The sequence below is a fragment of the Aplidium turbinatum genome, chromosome 1 (assembly GCF_918807975.1).
Source record: "Aplidium turbinatum chromosome 1, kaAplTurb1.1, whole genome shotgun sequence".
Lineage (NCBI taxonomy): Eukaryota > Metazoa > Chordata > Ascidiacea > Aplousobranchia > Polyclinidae > Aplidium > Aplidium turbinatum.
In genome coordinates this window covers 50,825,780-50,847,872 of record NC_137472.1, presented here as the reverse complement: position 1 = coordinate 50,847,872, position 22,093 = coordinate 50,825,780, and the positions used below count along the sequence as shown (strand labels likewise).

Sequence of the window (22,093 nt, the reverse complement as noted above, 5' to 3'; positions counted from 1 at the left end):
AACGCTTACAAAACTACTCGCTTATTAAAAGTGCCAGGTCTGTGACGTTCTTAAAATAGCCGCTTTACTGTTGTTTTTTATTTATATTAATAAAAATTATCTGATGCAGAGAATGCCACACAATTTTGCACCGCAAGCAACCCCGGCTGCTCCATCGTCTGTGCAAGCGCCCCCTTCTCAAACGAAGAGCAATGGCACGGTTGGAAATTCAAAAGGAGAGCTACAGTCTACCACAGGTGCTTCGGTCACCCCGATGCCTCCTCCTGCTAACAGCGCACCTTTGAACAACACACGGCCAGATGCACCGGTAGCAGTTGTCCAACCTGTCCGCAATGAGGCACATGTTAAACAAGACAATGGTGATGTCTCTGAAGGCGAAAAACGATCCGTTGAGATTGCTATTAAACACGAAGTGCCAACAGATAAAAAAATCGAAGAAATCATCAGTACTGCAAAAGCCATTAGCAAACTCGAAGACTCTAAGCACGAAGTTATAATTAATGACATTGTAACAACAAAAAACACGGTTGAAACAACCGAAAAATCAAGTAAAAATGTTGATTCACAGCCAGTTTCTGTGATCGATACTAAAAGTGAAGGTTTGAAAGCTTCACCAGAAAGCGAAAGTTGTGACGCAGATTCCAAAGCTTTATCCAACGGAAATGCTCGAACTGAAAATGCTGATTCTAAATCCTCCAGTCGCGATGAGAAGGAAGTCGTAGAATCAACAAAGAACGAGTTAGAAGAAGCAAAGGACGACGCACTTCCCTCTGACAACCAACCAGCGTCAACTGTAGTCGCTGAAAAGATCTCGCCTCCGCTTCAAGAAGATTCTGCTCTTCCAACTGAGACTCCGAAAGATGAGGCAGTTGTCCAGGTTAAAATCACTAATAAAGTTGAACCGGAAAGTGAAGGCACAAAGAAAAGTGTCGACGAATTCGCCTTGAAGGCGATGAGTGGTGATTTTGCAGTTGTAGAAAATGGCAGTAAAGCTCCGGTTGTGCAAGTTAAACCCGAGCCAGTCGCATCTGTCCAAGTCGCCAAGTCATCAGTTTCAAAGGTACGTGTCATGCACTTGTATGAGACCTACCTCACCATGACCATTGATGTGTCAATAACGGCCAGTTTTGTCGCTCTGTTTAGTTTTCTGCACCAGTCAATCGAATGAAAACCTTTGTGGGCCATTGTTTTGTTCATTTAGTCAAATTGTCACTTATTTCTCGACACCTACTTTGAAATTAAACCAAACGTATTTGTCTAGCTTCCGTGTTAGTGTTAACGCACAGTTTTTTTTCTTCAAATGGACCGACCCCATTACTCATATATACTGAGTGAGGTTTTTTTTCGCATAAACCATCAATTTCGATTATGAATCTCATACTGCATGTTGATGAAATGTTGGTTTTAGTACTCTCTTATAAAAGCAATAGATACCAGCTTTTTCCTGTGTACTTCGACTAACCAAAGGACCTTGCTCTAAACCACAGAATCCTCCTCTGGCTGAGCCACTTCCCATTCAACCTTCCCAGAACGTATCGCCTGAAGAACCAGTTTTTAAAATTCCGAAAGAGATTGAGAAAGTCAAAAAAGCAGAACCTGCTAAAACGGAACCTCTCAAAGAAGGTATAACGTGCACTGGCAAATCCACTTTAAAGATTAGCAAAGTAGTTTTGGCTTTGCAGATTTAGCTTCATAGTTTTAGCCTATTAGAAGAAAAAATGGTGGTCTTTCGTAGACGTTGGACTGGTAAGTTGCCTGGCCACGTTGTTTCTATTGAAATATAACAACCTTAATATGGAGGATATGTTGTTCGGACAAATACACTGCGTCAGCATACCGAGTTTTACCTTGAAATAGTTGTCGTAATTGAGCGTAAAGAAAAAAGCTGATTGCAAGAATATTTGCATCAATACGAAAATGACGTCATTATCATAGTGTTTGATTAAAAGCATGAAATGTAGTAATCTGACCACAAGCTCCGGTCGTGTCGAAAGGTTTTCTATTCAACAGCAAAAGAGCAAAATCGCTCATTGCGTGTGCAATTTGATCTTCAGATCATCTTTTGTCAAATCACGTTGATTTTTGATCTTTTAGAGCTCGATTCAGCAAATCCTTCCAAGAAAGTATACGACCGTACCTTCCTGATGCAGTTTCGCTACAATGAAGCCTCGCTTAACAAGCCAAACGATCTCCCTATCATCCAAGACATTATTATGGACAGAGTGAGTTCTTGTACACCTTTAGTTATAAGTACAACCCAATCAGGCGTTCAAGCAACTTTCCAGAACTTGCAGATTAGATCATTGCATCTAATCACTGCCATGTTTATGACAACTTTCATTAAATTCAGACTGGAATTGCAACGAGATGTTGCAAGAAATAAGAGTTTAAAACAGCTTTCCTCTGAACCGGTAACGCTTAAAGCTTGTACGTACAGACTCGGCTGATATTTTATTTCATCAATGATTGTTTTTTGTTACAGCCTCTTCCTAAATCAAGCGTTTCAAATTCTCTTCCATCCTTGTCGATGGATATGCAAAGGGGAACTGATTTCACTCCTCAGTGGATGGGAGGAGGAGGTGGCCACAGACCAGGACGGGTGAGCTCATGTTCTAGTTGCTTGCTACTAACTTCACGTTTCTGCTGCTTGTTCCCCCATGTCTTAATTTTGCTCATGTAATCGAGATTGTTGTGTCTTATTCAACGACAATCAATTTTTAACCATAAACAGACATGACTGAGCAACAACACAGCATTTAACATAAAAAAAATTGCAAACGTTTTCGGTTATGTATTTAGCCTTTATCAGGCCTATGAAAGAAAAATAATTTTACATTGAATAAGAAATACCGATTTTCGGTTTTGAAACGAGATGTTGCTTTGAGAATTTTTGTATGGAGCCGCATCTGCTTGCGTTTAAATTTTTAACAACTTACATTAGAACACTCCGCTTTTCCGATTGTTTGGTAATCTCTATCGCCGCTCATTTATGAGGCTGACGCTCCTCTTGTACAGAACACTTCCCGCGGTTCTCGTGGAGGATACGGGGGTGGCTACCCTCACCAAGGAAGCCAGAGCATGCCAAAGATCATCAAGAAGGTTTCAATCCAGAAGGAACCGGAGTTGAACAAGGCTGAGAATGCGTGGAAACCGAGCAAAGCGGAGCCAAAGTCCAGCGGGTCCTCTTCCACCGAAGAAGATCAGACAGCGGTTGGCGACTTTAAACTTCTAGTTTTGCTGTTGGCTTGTCATTAGACGAGCAACATAGAATTTAACAATATTTTGAGTTCAAACATTTTTCGACGCGTTGGATCCTTATTTTGATTTTATATGACGCAAAATTTATTCTCGCTTAAATCGAGCTTCATAGGACTCACTATATTCCTAACATGTCAACCGAGTAGTTTGTAATTTAGTTTAACTGTTCACAGGAGGTCCTTCGTAACGTGCGCTCGATACTTAACAAGTTGACGCCTTCAAAGTTCTCGGCTTTGATGCAGAAATTCCAGCAGCTTCCCATCAACTCCGAAATACGATTGCGTGAAGTCATAAATCTTATTTTTGAAAAAGTGAGTGCAAATTGGGTCTTAGATAGTCATGCAACTGTTTCTAGGATATAATTATGTGACTGTAGCAGCTTAAAATTAAAAAAAGAAGGTGTTGTCTATCAGAATGCTTTAGAAATTAGTTCTTTTTGTCGTTTTCAGTATTGTGCTGAAGTATTGGGCTCTGCTTTTGCATGGAAATGTTAAAAACGTTGCAGGTGGTAAAACCAGTCGTTTTTGTATTGATTCAACGTCTGCGGACCGGCTTTGCTTACTGTGATGCTCTGCAACTGTAGTTTAACGCTTCAGCGAAAGGTCATAAAAAGCGAATTTATTTTCCTTTGAAGTGGCATCAGCAAAGAATTCTTAACCACAGCCATTAGGCTAGTCTAGAATTGAGATTATTTTGGTCAAAAAACAACATAAAAAGTCGCGTTAGAAGTACATGCTTTTTGTTTTTGGCGAGTATGGCGTCTTTCATTTTCGTTCGATCATTGTTTTAATCATTGTCTTTTGTATTATCTACATTCAGGCAATCGACGAGCCAAACTTCTGCGAGGCCTACGCTAACATGTGCCGAACCATGTCGCAGTTCCGTGTCCAAACCCCGTCCAGTACCACTCAAAATCCTTCCTCTCAAGCAGGTACCACTGTGGAGTTCCGGAAGATATTGCTGACGCGATGCCAGCGCGAGTTCGAGAAGGATCGCGCCAATGAGGACTTTCTTTTGGGTCTTCGCAAGAAGATGGAAGGAGCAAAAACTCCGGTTCGTGGATTCCATGAGAAGATCATTGTCCTCAACAACGTCATTTTTTTATCTCTTTTTTGCCTCAAAATATAATTAGTTAGCGATTTAAGACCAAAAAGACACTGCAATTGTCCAAAAAACAAATCATTGATTTATTCAAGTATTGGCTCAACTTTACGTTTAGCCGCTTCATTTTAACACATGTGCTTTTAAGTACTACACATCAAGGAGAAAATTTTGCTTTTTTTGCTCAGACATCCATATTATTTGTTTGATGACGCAGGAGGAAACCACCCAGTTCAAAGAAGAGCTGGACGTGGCAGAAGCTAAAGAGAGGCGGAGGATGCTGGGAAATATTCGATTCATTGGAGAGTTATTTAAACTCAACATGCTGACCGAATCCATCATGCACAACTGCATCATGACTCTTTTCAAAAGCCGCGAAGAAGAGTCACTCGAGTCACTGTGTCGGTTGCTGACAACGATTGGCAAAGATCTCGATCATTCTAAAGGAAAAGTCGGTTCAGCGTCTCTTTCGTGTCATTTACTGTAGATTTTGTATTAAGTCAACATTTTAGACAATGATATTTAGGAAAAACTTTGTGCACTGATGTTTATTCTAAAGTGTTGCAAAGTTTTTGCTTCAAAAATTGTTGTACACAATGTACAGCAAAAAAAATGTTTAAGCTGTCAGTGTATTGTGTGTGCGCTATTACCACAATTTTGTAGAGAATTTTATTTCTGTCAAGCCGGTTTGTAGTCTTGCGGAAATTTGTAGGCAAGCTGCCACGTTACTTTGCTCCGACCTGGGTGATTCCAAACTAGAAAAGACACACGCGCCACCGTCTTCGAAAATTCGCACCACTTTCCTGAACCATTCTCTGTTGATATAGCAAAAAACTCTTCATAGTAACAATGGTAAACAATATAAGACATTGTGAGTTGGCAGGTCGAGATGTGCAGCAGCATATTTCATCACAAAATAACATCAAATCGCTCAGTTTGAATCTACCACAGTTACAAATCTTTATTCCCAGACGGCGAACCAGTTGTTTTTTTACGTTGATTCAACGTCTGCAGACGTAAAAATTGATTGGTTTGCTGTTTGGGTTATCTCTACATTAAACTTATCTAACAATTCAATGACTGAAGAAGTGTTGGATTTGATGGGGGAAATTAGTCCATAAATTGCGTTTATTCTTGATGTTTGTGCAGCAACGCATGGATCAATACTTCAATCAAATGGAGAAGATCATTCGTGAAAGGAAAACGTCATCGCGAGTGCGCTTCATGATTCAAGACGTCATCGATCTGAGACTGGTAATTTCTTCTTACTGTTTGGTTCGGTCAGTTAACTTGTCCAAACTGTAATCATGATTCTTTCGATTCTCAAACTATTCGCATGATTCTTTTGGAAGATATTTTATTTTCCTCATAAACGTGTTCGCAAGCGAAAAGTACCAGCTGAAACACGGAAAACAGTGAAACCTTGTTTAAAACCACTATCATCAACAGTTATTTTGTATGTTATCAAATGTTGTTTTGTAATGTACAATTTGTATGTGTATGTAGCTGGCACAGTCACTAAACCGAAGCAAAAGTGTCATCTTTACCTTTATGTCATGCTTTCATATTATGACGTAAAACTCTCGGAACGAGCACCTTCCCATGCAAGCAAAGCACGGCTGTCTAAGGAGATAACAAAATGGCCGTTTGGCCGACTACAGTCATCAATCCTCACAACCTAGTCAGTGGTTCCCAACCTTTTTGTTGTCACGGACCCCTTTAGACAAATTATTAATTCTGCGGACCCCTACCTAAATTTTGCCTGAAACTCAATTAACATACTATATTGACTATTGCAAAGAAATTTATTTTCACACGAGTCAGTTCAATCACAGTAGGCTACTATTGACTATTGTAATAATTATGCTACTCAGCTACTGAACGGTGTCATATTGCATTGCCGCTGTGACTCCTGCGGAAAATGTCAGGTTAAACAATTGCTCAAATAAGAAAATAAATGGATTGTTCAAGAAATGTCAGCAGTATTTGAATATTAAGGTGACCCAAAGTGCCATGCCGAAACTTTTTCAACGTAAACAAATTTAATGAGAGGGCTGTTGTTGCCTTTCCCGAACTAAACGACTGAACTGCGGTTGAGTTTTTGACAATGCAACACGCATGTCATCTTCAACGTCCACTGTCCAGGCGATTTCGATGTTGTTTTCATTGTAACAAGAGCTGAGAATCCTGCCTCGCAAAGGTTAAGTGGTTATGAATGGTAACAAAACAATAATCGCTTGCTTTGCCAAGAATGGGTAGGTTTGCAGTTGTGAGCACCAAAATTCTTCCACAGTTTTTGAATGAAACTCAATGCGTAATAACTCTTTTGATCTCAAATCAATTAGGTCATCTTTACTGAGATCGTCATCGCTAATGTTGTTTAAGTTAAAAAGAAAAGGATTTCGAATCCATGTTTCAACTTCGTTCGGCAGGTGTTCTAAATTAAAATAACGTTGAAATGAGATTTGCTTGGTTTTAAGTGTGCGCAAAATTTTTCTCTCATAGAGATCAAAAGAGCACATTCTCTTTGAGTTTCATCCATCAAGATAAGATCTTCTAACATTGGAAAGTTAGCGTAATTACCTGCTTCCAATCTGCGTTTCTAAACCGGTAACTTGGCTAAAAACGCTTTCAGTTTTTCAGCTGCATCAGTTATCGTCACACCTGGTCTTTGAATGCCACGATTAACATTCTTAATATATAGCCATGCCGTATTGGTATAGAAAACTTTTACTCTCGAACAATTTTGAGAGGGGACTTCCTTTTGCTTTCAAAAGAGTTGATACTTCATTTTTTAGCTGCTGCAGTCGTTTTAAAACTTCTCTCGATAACCAACGTACCTCAGAATGACAGCCTACAAAAGTACTCCGTCATCTGACTCTACTTCTTGACAGAGCGCTTTAAAAGTACGGTGGTTTACAGCTCTGCTTTTGATGAAATTAACGACTTTCACGCAATTTGTCAGAATTTTCTTGATACTTGCTCGTAAAGTTTTTGCTGCTAAGGCGTAGGTGCAAAGAAGTGCAAGAAGCAATGGGTAACAACCATGAGAGGAGCTTCGTTTTTTACTAAAGCAGCAAATCCGGATTTGTTCCCAAGCATAGCTGGTGCTCTATTCGTGCATATAACAAAGTATTTTTTTTTTTTCTCCAAAATTCATCAAGGTAATCACGGACCCCCAAATGTTTTTTCACGGACCCCCAAGGGGTCCGCGAACCCCAGGTTGGGAACCACTGACCTAGATGATGCCGAGTTTTTCTTGTCTTTCAGAACAAGTGGGTGCAGCGAGCCATCAAGGCTCAAGGTCCGAAGACAATTGATCAGATCCATGCTGATGCGAAGGAAGAGAAAGAACAACACGCTCTTCAGGTGGCAGCAGCCGCTGCAGCTCCCCCCATGAAATCTCAGGTAGTTAAATTTGACGTCATCTTCACGAGCTGCTTGCTATTAGTGATGTTCAAATTTTTTTTCACTTTTTTCTCGATTTTTTTTTGTTTTTTATGCTTTTCATTTTATACATTTTATAACTACTAACATTGATACGTAGAGTTATGGTAAAATGTACGGAAAAAACGAGCAGTGCTAACTGCTTTATCAGGACTCTTCCTTCAAAATAGAAAGATAGCAAGGGTTTAGCTGGAGTAAGTAGATTTAAGAAATTGATGGGCGTCGCATGAATGAACTTATCCAATTTTTTTCCGGTCTGAAAGAATTCAAACGTTCAACAACAGCATTTAAAACATATTCGACGGGTTACTGTTGCGAAAACACGATTTTTTTGATTTTTTTTATAAAACATATAGTTTTAAAAAAAGAATCGCAAACGATTTACATCGCTACTTGCTGCATTCTCGTATTTGCTCGTCTGTTTCATCGTGTTCCTTTGATTGTAGAAAATGTGATGCGAAAAGTCATGGTTTCTCTTTCCTATGTCTGGTGCATCTGCAAATACAGCTTGTCTGAAATTTTGCTTTTGCTGGTCGATGTCAGGTTCAATCCAGTTAAGAGTTAAGTTCGCTATATTTCGCAATTTTCTCTTGATTTATTTCCATTCAACAGAAAGTTTACGCGTTGCTGTATCCTACTTGTTTCTTTTTTGATCTTAACGCTTGGATTTTTTTGTTTATTTTCTGAAAATTTTGTAAAATTTGTTTGTTTTGTGCAGTCTCGAGGAAACCGTGTAGGAAGTCGAGGTGGTGGGGGCGGCCATATGGTGGAGGAAGGTTGGACCAAAGTTGGTCTTCAGCAGAAACCTATCAGATACGACCCTCAAAAGATGAAACTTTCTAAGGTTGGATTTTAGGCTTTATTGAACCTTTGAAAGAAGTTTCAAAATATATTGTTTCAAGAATTGTCGTTCTTAAACCTAAATACAACGTTAATTTTCAGCAACAGTTTGATGAATCGAACGTGACCCTTGGACCTAACCGTGGGAAATCGGGATGGAAATCCGGAAGTGGATCCAGCGCAACCAAAACCGGTTCAGGAGGTTATTCCAACCGGGATAACATGGACAACCTTGCTCCAAGATCTTCCACTCCCACCATGATGAACCGATTCTCAGCTCTCGGTTCCGGAAGTCAAGATTCTTACTCTCCTCGAGGTCCCGGAAGGTAAACGATGAAGTTCTTTTAGATAAACGCTGAAGTTCTTTTAGATAAACGATGAAGTTCTTTTAGGTCAACGCTGAAGTTCTTTTAGATAAACGCTGAAGTTCTTTTAGGTAAACGCTGAAGTTCTTTTAGATAAACGATGAAGTTCTTTTAGATAAACGATGAAGTTCTTTTAGATCAGTGGTTCTCAAACTTTTTCAGCTTGTGGCACATTAGAAAGAATATAAAACGCACGCGGCACACTTACAAAAGAAGAAAAGTTGCTTTAAAAAAAATTATTTTCACGTGTCAATGCGATGGATGTGCTTGTTTATACCAATATAAGCTTCGACTGAAACGAGGTTGCATTGTTGACAAACATATACCCGAATTTCATCGTCAATTTCAAGCAGTCTCTCTCGTTTACAGCTTTTAATTTCAGTCAAAACAGAAAAGCCATGTTCACATAGCCATGAAGATGCAAATGGCAATAAAATTTTGATTGTTTTTGCACGGATCATGAAATAGAATTTGGAAGCAGACAGCCAAAACGCATCCAAGTTTTTTTTGTGGAAACAGCGTTTGAAAAAATAGGTCGTTTCGTAAATCAATAAGCTGTTCTTCTTCTGCAGAAAGATGGCTTGATTCATTGCTTCCAAATGGTGGGAAGTAATGTTAGCAATAGCTAACATAGCAGCCCAATAGTGACGTGGCAATTACCCTGCTGTATCGGCAATGCTATATAATTAGTTTCATCGTCACATGTGCTTATTTATCATCTATTGAAGGAGTTAAAGCGCTTTTAAGTCGCATGCTTGTCTGAATGGCTTATTTTAAATATTTATACAGTTCTTTTCCAAAATTTCAAAAAGATTCGCGGCACACTTGAGAATCTGTGGCGACACACTAGTGTGCCGCGGCACACAGTTTGAGAATCACTGTTTTAGATAAACAATGAAGTTCTTTTAGATAAACGATGAAGTTCTTTTAGGTAAACGATAAAGTTCTTTTAGGTAAACGATGAAGTTCTTTCTATTTATTTGTTGAACACAAGACTAAACAGTAGGGTGTTTCATTTTTTCACCATTTTTGAAATTCAAAATGCCTGGGGTCCCATCTGGTGGTATTTGGGGAAAAAAGTTTACACCCCAATTTTTTTTCAATTATGACGTCATATTGAGGTGGTCCACGAGGTTTGAAATTTTTGGGCCTCAAAATCTCGAAATTTGGCCGTATCTCCGGAACCGCTTATCATAGATCGACAAAATTAGTATCAAAATGCGCAGAAGGGTCGGTTTCCTATACCTGATGTAGAGAATATTAAGGTCTATGTGGTTCAGAAAAAAAGTTATTTAAAAAAATCTGATTTTTGGTATATTTTCTCTTGATGAACAAAGATCAGGTGATCAAGATAAAGTTTTTCTGTATTTTTCCACTCTTGGAAGCTGTTATTGCGTAATAATAGTTGGTGTTAATGTTTCAGTACTGGGCTTGTCTAGTCTTGCTATCTGGTTAAGCAAAGCCCCATCTTGCATTGCTCCGGGACCCTTCTTGGCGCCGTCCACAAAAGAAATGACATGGGAAAGATACATTTCGTTTATGTGGAACATGCATTAAAGGGTATGAATATCATGACCAACTTCATCATTAAGATAATTGACCAGTCGAGTATTCTCCGGACTTTTTTTTCCTGTGTTGAGAGCAGTCGTATCAGCCATGACTGAATATACTTGGGATAGGTGAACTCTGCAAACCTCCTGGATGATGGTGCCAAAAATCAGTTCTGCAGTGACCGACACACTTTTGGGAAAAGATTTAACAAGAAGCACACTTCCGTGCTTCATGCCATTATCATCAACAAGTTGACCCAAGAAAACGTATCGATCTATTTTATCGACAACGCGCCCATCATAACATAACTGCATGGCAGAAGCTGAGTTGAAAAGGTTCTCACTTTCCATCAGAAATTTTTCTCGCGTTTTTTGTCGTTGGCGGTATGCTGTCGAAGGTGATGCAGCATTGCAGCTACTTGATCTTTTCCAAGAACCGACCTCATAAGATCTGACTGCTGGCGTACCGAAGTCATCCTACGATCAGCAAGTACACAACTTCTATCATTTATTGAAAAAGAATGTACTTTCTTGTACACTTTTCCCCAAACAGTTGGTTTCAGAGGCTCGTATTCCTTATCATCTTCCCAATTCATTTCCCCATCAGAGTCGCTTTCGCTACTGTGTAGAAGACATCTAACTACTTCATTTCTTTTTCTCTGTTTCAAACATACCAGTGCCGATGCTTTGGCAGATTGTATGCCAGAAGTGCTAGGTTTCTCTGTTTGCTGAGCATTGGAAGACCAGCTTTGTTCCATATGCCAACTACATCTTTCAGCAGTTCATCTTTCAAATCTTGGAAATGGGGTATTTTCTTCAAAAACTTAGGATTAGTTTCGGCTACTTTCTTCCTCAAGTTAAAATAGTGACTGACTATATCTGAATTAAGGAGAAGCACATTTCTCTCCAATTCCTTGAAGTTTTGCATCGACATACTGATACCTGACCTTAATGCCATAATGACACTTAATCTAAAGCAGGTGAGCAGCATACCTCTTTCTCAACGGTTACATTAATATTATAATAGTAATACCTTCAAATTACCATTTCATCTCTCGCAAAACAAACAAGGACTATTATTACGCAATAGCAACTTCCAAGAATGGAAAAATACAGAAAAATTTCTTATCTTGATCACCTGATCTTTGTTCATCAGGAGAAAATTGACCGAAAATCAGATTTTTTGAAATAACTTTTTTTCTGAACCACATAGACCTTAATATCCTCTACATCTGGTATAGGAAACCGACCCTTCTGCGCATTTTGATACTAATTTTGTCGATCTATGATGTGTGGTTCCGGAGATACGGCCAAATTTCGAGATTTTGAGGCCCAAAAATTTCAAACCTCGTGGACCACCTCAATATGACGTCATAATTGAAAAAAAATTGGGGTGTAAACTTTTTTCCCCAAATACCACCAGATGGGACCCCAGGCATTTTGAATTTCAAAAATGGTGAAAAAATGAAACACCCTACTAAACAGTGCATATATTGATATTGAGGAAAAGGTGTTTCGTTTAGACGTGTGCATATGACTTGGCTCTATTGCAGGTAGCAGAATCCGCCTTTTTTGCATGGAATCAACACTTAGAGACGTTGCATTTATGTAAAAAGGAAAGATTTAGTTTCCGACTTACCGTAGGTGGGTTGATGTAGCTTTTCAAATTCTGATCTAGGATCTCCAGTCAGGAGCGTAACAAAAGTGGCTCGCGAGGCTCCGCAGGTTCGGGAGGTTCACGCAACTCAGGGAGGGACGAAAGGCAATCCGCACTTGACACTGTTCGTCGACTCACCTCCATTGAAAGAAAACGCGCATCTCCAGGTTTGTAAAAGCATTGTCAGTCTACGTTAAATTACGTCAGATCATGCTTAACATCTAAGGCGTAAAACACTTAAAGGGGCAGTAAACCCCAAACCATACTTTTCGATTTTTTTCTTTGTAAGTGCTCTAGAGATGTATAATAAGTGGTTGTCGTTGAAATTTTTCCTTAATTTCATTGCGTTTCCTTTGTAGGGCCGTTTTAGTTAGCCCTTAGTTTCAGAGCGACGCGTGCTCACTGAACCGTGCCATAATCGGACGTGACGTCATAACGGTACAAGCTGCTCGTATGTTCACGCAAGATGCATTTGAAATGCAGAGTAAGAGATCGCTTATGGTGTCGTTTCCAGCAAATGCAATGAACTATTTATGTCGATTTTAAGCAGCTTAGTAGTTGATAAAATGAACACCGAAAGCAACTAGCTTCAGGCAAGCACCATATTAGTTTATAAAGAACTAGGAACATTTACTCAAGAACTCTGATAGGTATACTTTAGTGTACAAGTACAAAAATCACTCTCTCTATGCACACGGCAAAGCTTTTCTTGAAGCAGACTTTGAATTGTGACTTCTTTTTATTTCAAATCAGGATAATTTAAATCCAACATATTTTCTATGTTCACTTGAAAATTTCGACCTAATAGCCGAAACAACGCATGACGGCAGAGGCACACGGATTGAATGACAAAGGTAACCCCAGATCCACCGAACAAATTGTCTGTAGACAATGTGCCTATAACGTATTTAAAAGCAACTTTTGGTTACATGAATATAATACAACATGATTGCCCACGTTTAGGTATTGCATTTGCTACATCATTTAAGACGGGTTTTGGTTAGAAAACCGTGAAAAATAAGATGCAATTGCATCAGAAACATCTGGATGCAAACGTCTAAGCATAAATGCATGGAAAGAGGTGTGCTTTCCCATTCTTCTCGGTGTTCTGCCAATGTTTCCCTTTCACACAATGCAATCTTCAAAAGGCTCTTGGCATGATCTTTAAAAAAGATAATGCATTTTAAATCAATAAAAATGTATGGTAGTCACAATGATTGCTGCACACATTTCACTTTACCGCACATGCTTATCCAGTCAACGAAATCAGTCCTTTTTACATTGATTCAACGTTTTGCAAACGTTGAATCAATGTAAAAATGACGAATTTTGCGTCAAATAAATGAATAATAAAATGACAAAATTTGCGTCAAATCCGTCATTTTTACATTGTTTCAACGTCTGCAAAACGTTGAATCAATGTAAAAATGATTGATTTTGCTGACTGGGTAATCACATACTACAACTACACAGTACACATATTATAAAGTAGCAGTTTTGGAATATTGCTAATTTCATAAAATTATGGTGTATAGATAACTTATGGTAAGTGGGGTTTTCTTTGATCGTTTTTAGAGAATAGCCTCATTCCTTATGCTTTGCTTTCGGATAGCTAACCCGAAACCTAGCGGTAGACCTGCTGCTATTCTTGTTGGAATGAATAGCAGTTACAAGTTGTCTATGCATAGTATAAAAGAAATGCAGTTACAAGTTGTCTATGCATAGTATAAAAGAAATGCAGACCAAAATGATGTTTGCACTCACAAGCCAATAAAAACTTATCTTTTATTACATCTATTATAACAAATCCGTAACAAAAATGTTGACCAATAATAGGCCTTCCCATCCCGCCCCGTTAGCTCAGTGGTTACGCGCCCGGCTCAAGTTCGACTCTCGGAGTGTGCGCTTGAGCAACGCACTTTCAGGACTGCTTCCCATTCAGTGGCACCTAGTGAATTCTCCGGCAACAACACTTCAACAATCGAAAAACTTCAACTTTGCTAATCTCGGTAACCAGCCCTGTGTCAAGAGCCTCCACAAGTATGCGAAACTACCAGGAATAACCAATCAAGGCTTTGCCAGTCCGAGGATAAAGATTCAAAACCAACCAAGACACAAGCAGTTTTACAAATGAAACTCATTTTGGCAGCATGATTCTCAAAAGCAGCAAGCAATGTATGATGTATGAGGGGACGACATCATCGCCACCCGTTATTTCATATGTTAGTTTATTATAGAGTTAAAATTTCTTACCTTTTGCCACACTCCTTGGCTTCATGGCATCCTTTTGACAAACAAACACGAAAATCCGATATGTTGTATTGTGTTGCGGCATAACAAATAACGATTTTTGTTTGGCTTGACCCATCAGAATACCAGGACAACTATGAACACAAAAAGCACATTACAAAACAGCACAATACAACTCAAGATTACAAGACAGTAGGCTAATAAAGAAAACTCACATTTATGTACTGTTACATTACCGTTGCATATCGTGCTAGCCAGTAAATGAAATAAACACCAGTTTGTCAAGGACTTGTTTTTGTTAATATACTTGGTGAGTTATAGATGGGTCATTTTAAAATTACATGTAGCTAGGATAGGAATCGCTATGCCAGCAGGCAGCAACTAAAATGTAATAGGCTTAGCCGGAAGATATTCTAAATTATATGAAAAACAATTTCTCAAGGATGGTACAGTACTCCCCATTCCCCAATTTATGTACGGTACTTTATAACAAACATGTAGTAACATTATTGTTAACTCAAAATTACTTCAAGAACTTGACGTTTCCTGACAGCCGGTCGTATGGGGATGGATTGGAATTTTGTTGTGGAGTTGTCTCCCCACTGGACCTTGACTCCAAAGGTTGCAGAGTTGTTGAAATGGATTTTTTTGAAAAAAATTGAAGGGCATGCATTGCGGTTTAATGCTGTGTGGCAAGTCCCATGTTAAATTGAAGATTTTGAAAATCTGTTTCCTTGAAATGGAGTGGGCATTATTATGCTGGTCTCTGTTGCTCCTGGCCATACTCTTGTGGTGTTTACAAACTTGTCCCATTTCAATTTTCTTGTATGAAGAACCACCAGATGAATACTGAACAGTCATACACAACACATCGACTTGTCATGATGAGTATAAAACTGTAACAGGTTTAGCTTAATCTATTCAAGTAAGGTATGGCACTGGGAAAGCATGTACCGTATATTGAGGTAGGCATATTAGTTTAGCCTGTCTGATAGGCCTACAAACATGTCTGATAGTACACAAACATGACTAAAGATGAAAAATAAATAAATTTAAGCCCCTACAACCCTTGACTGTCTAAACCTCTTGTTACTAAATCCCATCAAAACCATTCTGTAGCAAAATAATCGCATTTGCTTGTTTCCTGCAAACAGTGCAAGGCCTAGTGTAAATGTGTAGTATGGTCTCTAAAATGATGTAATCTAGTATCAAAGCTACAATAAACTAAATCTGAGCTAAAATTTTTACTTGTGATAATCTTATCTACTGCTGCAACGCTTCAAACCTTATCTGCAGCTGCACTCAACACCTTAAACCAGCAAAATGTTTTTGCCAAAGTCTGGTTATGACGTCACGTAAGCAAATATTTTATTTTGACAACAGTTGAGGCGGCGTGTGTTCGAATTGCAAAACCAAAACTTTGTTTTAAGATTGCGCGAGAACAAATGGGTACTTTTTCATAAAAACAAGTGCAACGTGTTTTTGAATATCCCCTTTATGTATTTCAACTCTCAATTTGCATTTGAAAATGGGGTTGTCTGCCCCTTTAAGAAATTGTGCTACAAAAATGTGCTGTTTTGAAACGTAGAAAAAAAAATTTGAAATTTATTTCCTACCTGGACAGCGCAGTTCATTTTTGGACTGGAATGTGGAAGGTGAGCTAACATCAGTATTTTCGGCGGATTGTTAAAAGGCTATGTATTGACGCCTGGAAACTTTGTTTTTTTGAACGAGATCTCCCTAGAATGTTTCAGATATAATACAAATATTTAAACCTTACACTGCGTTTTGTTCTTTCTGCTACAAGACGATTTCATGCCCCAACACTTCTGCGCTTTTAGTGCCTCCTGCTGGTCCTGTCAAACCGACTGCTGTTGCTCCTCCTACCGCCAAGCCGGTCCTTGATGAAGAGCAGTTGGTGAAGAAGATCAAGAGCACCATCACAGAGTATCTTCATCTGGTAGATATAAAGGTAGGAGTGTCTTTGGGATTGTTTTTGAAACAGTATGTTGAAACAAGCCAGCCATGCTATATTTAAACAGCGAATCAGTCGTTTTTTACATTAAAAAACGACTGATTTGCTGTCTGAGTTGTTCTTTGTGACTGATTTAATATCAATGCTACAAACGATCTGTCACAAACCAGTCGAAAAGTTGCGCATTAAAATCTCCAACTTGCTTCTAACTTAGTTTCTTTAGCATTGACCTGCTTGGATATACGATAATCGTATTTGTTTTGCATTTTGGTTTTCTGAAGAGTGTTTGGCATTCAAATCAATGCCTTCATTAAACTGCTAGTCGTTCTTTCGATTCTGCCTGGGTAGCCTGTCGCAAAATGTTCAAACGACGGTCCGCTTGTACCATACTCGTCGCCCGTCTGCGCAGGTGAATGCCTATAATCCGGGCTCACGTTCGAACTCTCTGGCGGAGGGAGGAGGCTACAGTCAGTCGTGCTTGTTGTTTCGAATAAAGCCAGTTGTCACTTTTTACATCTCAAGGGTGTTCTGAACATGCTGTTGTCACGAGAAGAACGATCAGCTGTTCAAGAACTCATGTTTAGTGGTTAGCCTTGAAACTTTATTTGCAATGCTGTCATCTTCAGGAAGCCACAGAGTGTTTCGATGAACTCAACAAGGCGCCATCGCAAAACTATTTGATTGTCAAGACGTGCCTGGAAGAAACCTTGGAAAAGTCATCTTCTCACCGCAGCCACATTGCCCAGCTGTTGAGTCATCTTGTCAGCGTCGGCAAGATTCTTCCAGAACAATACGTCAAAGGGTGACTAAGCATAAATCTTTGCCGATTGAAGTGTGTCGTATTTTGTTTTCAATGAATTAGTGTAAGCTTCGGAGTACGTTCCACAAATTTTGTTTGAGGTGTCCTTTCTTAGGAAGCTTTTGTAAGGGTCGAAATATCAAAACTGAGACATGGTTTGTCACTTAAATTGTTGACTGAGCTGTGATTGTGTTGTGTGGGGGCTGCGGAGAACGAAACGCATTTATTATTAAATAGATATATTTTGTTGTGATGACGTTCTGTACACTACGTTAGAACTAGTACAGTCGTATCCAGGCTTACGCCCGGTGGTTGAAGATTTAGATTAAGTGGACGGGAAGGCAAGGAAACCAATCTTCGTGTCCGCCTTCAGGCGTGCCATTGAGTGTCCTGCCAAAGACACAGCCGCATGCTCATGAACGGTATCGAACCGGCGCCCTTTCGATTACCGTGCCAGGGCTCTCACTACTCGGCTATGAAGCCGAGTGGTGCAATGAATCTTTTGTACTGTCGATGGACGCTGTCGGTTTTGTACTTGCAATTTCATTCTGTCGTTCCAACTTTAACCAATTGCTCTCATACGCAGTGTTGTTGACAACATGGAGCTTGCCATTGATGTTGAGCTCGACCTTCCCAAGGTGTGGTCCTGCCTTGCCGAGCTGGTGGCTCCGATTTTTTATACCACGGCCAACAAAGTGCAGCTCGCCTTTCTCAAACAAATGGCTGAGCCTCTGTTGGAAGAAGGAAAGGCTGCTAGTTTTGTTGTTGAAATATTGAAGAAATTAACTGATAAAATGGTACGTTCATTTCTGCACAGTGTTTAACTGTTTAGTGTTTATCGTCTGGTATTTGGATGGCGCACCTGTGCTTGACTATACCACATAAGATGTTGTTTTAGTTCAGAAAAGAGTTTTTTTGTTTGTTTGAAGTGAAGTTTGCAATGTTGTTTTCTGTTAACCTTCCAAGAGTTGCAATTGGAGCCATTCGGAACAAAAACTTTTTAACTTTGGAAAGACTTAGTTTTGATGGAAAGTGCTTTTTCGCCCATTTACGCAACGATTGTATCTCCTATGTGATTATAGATTTTTATTATAAGCGTGGTATCCATTAACGTTTAAAATGAACCATTTTGATCAATACACCATGTTATTTTGGCAAAACTACTCAAACGTGTGATGCATAAGCTTGCAATAGAATATGTCCTGTAATGTTTTTTTCTTTCTCTCGCAGCCTCTGGACACCGCCGTGCAATTCTGGCAAGATTCCAACTTGGACATTGTGGATTTCTTTAAAAGACGTGACCCGTCCGACGTCAAAGAGTTTCTGCAAAGACACGTAAGCCCAACTCTTGTTACAACTTCAATATTCACTCCATCACACGTAAGCCCAACTCTTGTTACAACTTCAATATTCACTTCATCACACGTAAGCCCAACTCTTGTTACAACTTCAATATTCACTCCATCACACGTAAGCCCAACTCTTGTTACAACTTCAATATTCACTTCATCACACGTAAGCCCAACTCTTGTTACAACTTCAATATTCACTTCATGGGCGGATTTGCCACTCTGCATGCTTGCGTCAATCTCAACGTCTCTATTCACAGAACTTGGAAGTTTTCTGCGGCGACAAAGCAGGCGCAGCGGACGTTTCGTCACCAGCGGAAGTGACGTTCCTCACCTACGTAGACAAACTAACCAAGCAGTTGAATATGAACAAACCTCACGACGAGATCTTTGACTGGATCGAGGCGAATGTAAATAAAGAGGAACGCTCTAAGCCTATTTTTGTCCGTGCCATCACGACTGCTGCTTGTCAGAAAGCCATTAAACAAGGTAATACTTGAATGTAATTTACAGTGACGTTGTTTTTTTCAGTGGTGAAATTAACAGTGTTTTTGTTGTTTTCCCTTATTTTTGGTCATGTTTTTTAATTGCAGGTGATAATAAATTGGAAGTGGATAAAAGTGTTATTCAAAGTCAGTCGATACTTTTAAAAAAATACGTTGACGACGAACCCAAAGAATTGCAGGCTGTTTATGCACTTCAGAAACTATTTGTTGACATGGAGCAACCACCAAGTACGTGCACGCAACACCTTTTTTGACTCAGCACTTGATTGCTAACTGCAGATGAAATAATTGTTTATAGTCGAATAATTTTTTTATGTTTATGAAAGCGGCCAAGATCAAGCTGTTTCGTCTTTTTCTCAAACTGGGAAAGTATGTTTCGAAACTTGGCTGTTCGACTTGTTTGTGAAGAGTTTAAATCACTCACTCTCACTCTGGTCTTAGCAACTTACAGCTCGGAGCGCTGTCACTATGAAATTGTCCTACTAAAGTGAGCCATTGGCTATGTTTTCGTTACATTTATGGACTTGGACTCGATCCCTTTTTTCTTTTGTACCACTGACGACAAGGCGCGACCTTTGCGAAAGTTATCAAATCTTTAAACTTTTAGAAATTTATACGTTTCTAAACTTTTTTAATACCGTACTCTTTATTGTTGAATACCGCAAGGCAGCGGCCCTATCCATCGTCCACTGTAGTTCTCTGCTTAAAAATCGTATCTAGGCTAATGCACAGCTTGTGGAGGTTTATAAATGGACGGTTGGAGCAAGGAACCTCGTCTTTGTGTCCACCTTCAATTACTTTTTGCTTGAGTGCATCCTTTGACACGTGATGTAAAATTGGCTTTTCTGATTTCAGACATCTTGAAGTTGCTCTTCGACTACTTGTACGACGAAGACGTCATTTCTGAACAGACATTTTTTAAATGGGAAGAGCATGAAGACCCCAACGAGGCCGAGGGTAAGGGGGTTGCCCTGCTCTCGGTGAACCCCTTCTTTACGTGGTTGCGCGAAGCGGACGTTGAAAGCGACGACAATTAAACAAACAGGAAATCAATTTTCCATAAATAATGCTACTTTTTGCTGCGATTTTTTAGCTGGTTAAGGCAGTTATTGCGGCTAATGGTTATTTGTTATTTATTGTCTACCTTAATTATGTGTCTTTGTAATTTGTGCAACCTCTCTGTTGGAAAGCAAAAATACAGGGATTCATCTTGTCAAGATAAGAAACGTCCGCTGCTGTTAAAGCGAATATACAATTTTGTAATTTAACCGTTGGTAAAATGAAGTCATTGATGCTATGCTGTGTTCATATGTCATGGCCTTCCAGAGTTTCTCATGTTTTAAGCCGAATCAATAAAACGTCCACTTGTTTGAAATAAGGACGTTGGGTTTGTGAGCTTGCTTGTGTTTTGGGGCTGCGGTGCTCTATATATTGTCGTTGTGTACAGTTGTTCGTCCAAAATCCTGTCAATTAAAGTGGAAGAAGACAGCCTGCATTTGTCGAAGCTACCCGATGTTTTTGTTGGAGAAACGGTAGCTTTGTAACAAAAGTAAGCTCACTTTGAAAGTCATGTGTTCGCGTGGCATTATTTGGACTTGTGTATCGTACACTCGCAGCAAAAGTGTTAAGAAAAAAAACATCAACGCTATTTACGTTTTGCAATAGTAGTTTTGATATGTGGGTTGTACTATCTGCTGGCGATTGTTAAATAAATTTGATAAATTTTACTGTCCGTACTTTTTCTCAGCTCAATCCCCGCTACAAATCAAGGTTTTGTTTCCCAGAGCAAAAACTGTCCTAAAATTATTTCTATCCAATTGTTATTCCGACCAGAAAACTAGCAACATCGGTTTCATTTTTAGTACCGTGTCTACCACTAAAACGTTTTTTTTTCACCAACATGCCACTTTACATGGGAGTCTGTTTTGTCAAGTGGCTACTAGATTGTTGCTTGTGCGGACTGTTTGATTTTCATATTCGTATGTGCCAAACCTCGATATTAATACTTACACAGTACAAGTTATCTTGCTGTGTTTTTTTGGATCTGTTCAGCACTGCGTTGAACAAATTACAAAGGAAGATCTTTAATGATCATCCCGATCATGCAGGTTAAATTACTTTTGATGCTGCGGTGATGGTGAATTGGCAGCTTTTTTAAAAATCATAAAAAAAGTATTGTGCCTTCTTCTGCTACACGACAACTGGATAGGCTATTGCATCTTTTGCACACACGATTAGTTTAATTCTGAGAAGTTATATCCGGGATTCCTGACTGGTTTGTGCTTGTTCAGTTCTGAAAATAATGAAAAGAAGTTTGCTGGCACCGATCTAATAGGGACAGTGGAATACCGAGACGACTCACTTGACTGATTTTCTTGCGAATGAACAGCTGGAGGGTCACTGCAAAATTTAAAAATTGGCAAAACTGCAAAAAGTTTTCTTTGCTTTTACGTAAATTCATTTCTATCAAATGAAATGCTATATTTTGGGTGCTAAAACATCGGCAGAACCTTACTACAGCAGTGTGGGGCGAACTAATGTTAACCACTGTAGCATGAAATCTATCGCTGCAGTATTATAATTGGAATAGAATTAAGTAAACATGATATCACGTATTTCCATACATTTGTTTTGACAATACACACGCAGACAGGTCATATACTCTGCACCTAAGTAAGTGACAAATGGCATTAGACCTCAAGCTGTAGTTGCACCAAATTTTGTCATAACACTATGACCCTCCAGTTGTCCACCTTCTTTTTGAGTGAGCAATCCCCTACTTCTACCATCCAACTGCTGACTTTTTTGCAAATATCACACCTAGACAAGGCTACAGTTGAGAAGGAGCGATCTTCCTGGCATCAGCACTACCTGACTACTCACTATAGAACAGTGAGCAACTGAGCATTGTGTTTCGGTAACCATACCGGTGTATCCTCCACATTAGCCATCAAGACTTTTCCCCGAAAGATGTGTTTCTCGGCAGTCGAGTGTAG

The 22,093-nt window shown here is 39.3% G+C and overlaps 2 protein-coding genes across 2 annotated transcripts in view; one reads left to right on the top strand and one right to left on the bottom strand.

Moving 5' to 3' along the window:
* The window catches only part of LOC145782437 (eukaryotic translation initiation factor 4 gamma 3-like), a 38,904-nt gene extending 17,889 nt beyond the window's left edge, over positions 1-21,015 (top strand). The window contains exons 14-33 of the mRNA XM_082594227.1: positions 110-1,060; positions 1,488-1,623; positions 2,095-2,222; positions 2,483-2,599; positions 3,016-3,210; positions 3,432-3,569; positions 4,078-4,311; positions 4,577-4,810; positions 5,509-5,613; positions 7,630-7,767; positions 8,525-8,650; positions 8,749-8,972; positions 12,240-12,385; positions 16,310-16,440; positions 17,070-17,245; positions 17,829-18,039; positions 18,473-18,577; positions 18,852-19,080; positions 19,185-19,325; positions 19,953-21,015. Of these exons, the coding sequence (XP_082450353.1) occupies positions 110-1,060; positions 1,488-1,623; positions 2,095-2,222; positions 2,483-2,599; positions 3,016-3,210; positions 3,432-3,569; positions 4,078-4,311; positions 4,577-4,810; positions 5,509-5,613; positions 7,630-7,767; positions 8,525-8,650; positions 8,749-8,972; positions 12,240-12,385; positions 16,310-16,440; positions 17,070-17,245; positions 17,829-18,039; positions 18,473-18,577; positions 18,852-19,080; positions 19,185-19,325; positions 19,953-20,134 (4,047 nt within the window). The 3' untranslated portion in view covers positions 20,135-21,015. The remainder of the gene's footprint in view (positions 1-109; positions 1,061-1,487; positions 1,624-2,094; positions 2,223-2,482; positions 2,600-3,015; positions 3,211-3,431; positions 3,570-4,077; positions 4,312-4,576; positions 4,811-5,508; positions 5,614-7,629; positions 7,768-8,524; positions 8,651-8,748; positions 8,973-12,239; positions 12,386-16,309; positions 16,441-17,069; positions 17,246-17,828; positions 18,040-18,472; positions 18,578-18,851; positions 19,081-19,184; positions 19,326-19,952) is intronic.
* Positions 12,945-15,297, bottom strand: LOC145782446 (uncharacterized). The gene is made up of 3 exons (XM_082594240.1): positions 14,996-15,297; positions 14,472-14,602; positions 12,945-13,380 (listed from the first exon to the last, which is right to left on the bottom strand). The coding sequence occupies exons 1-3, from the start codon at positions 15,139-15,141 to the stop codon at positions 13,199-13,201; spliced, it is 459 nt and encodes a 152-aa protein (XP_082450366.1). The 5' UTR covers positions 15,142-15,297; the 3' UTR covers positions 12,945-13,198.
* Positions 21,016-22,093: the final 1,078 nt, after the last annotated feature.

Excerpts from the sequence above, each read along its gene's own strand:
- LOC145782446 (XM_082594240.1), bottom strand. The coding sequence starts at position 15,141 with ATGCATGCCCTTCAATTTTTTTCAAAAAAATCCATTTCAACAACTCTG. Across the intron at positions 14,603-14,995 it reads GGAAACGTCAAGTTCTTGAA|TTGTCCTGGTATTCTGATGG; the intron begins GTAATTTTGAGT and ends TTGTGTTCATAG. Across the intron at positions 13,381-14,471 it reads GCCAAGGAGTGTGGCAAAAG|ATCATGCCAAGAGCCTTTTG; the intron begins GTAAGAAATTTT and ends TCTTTTTTAAAG.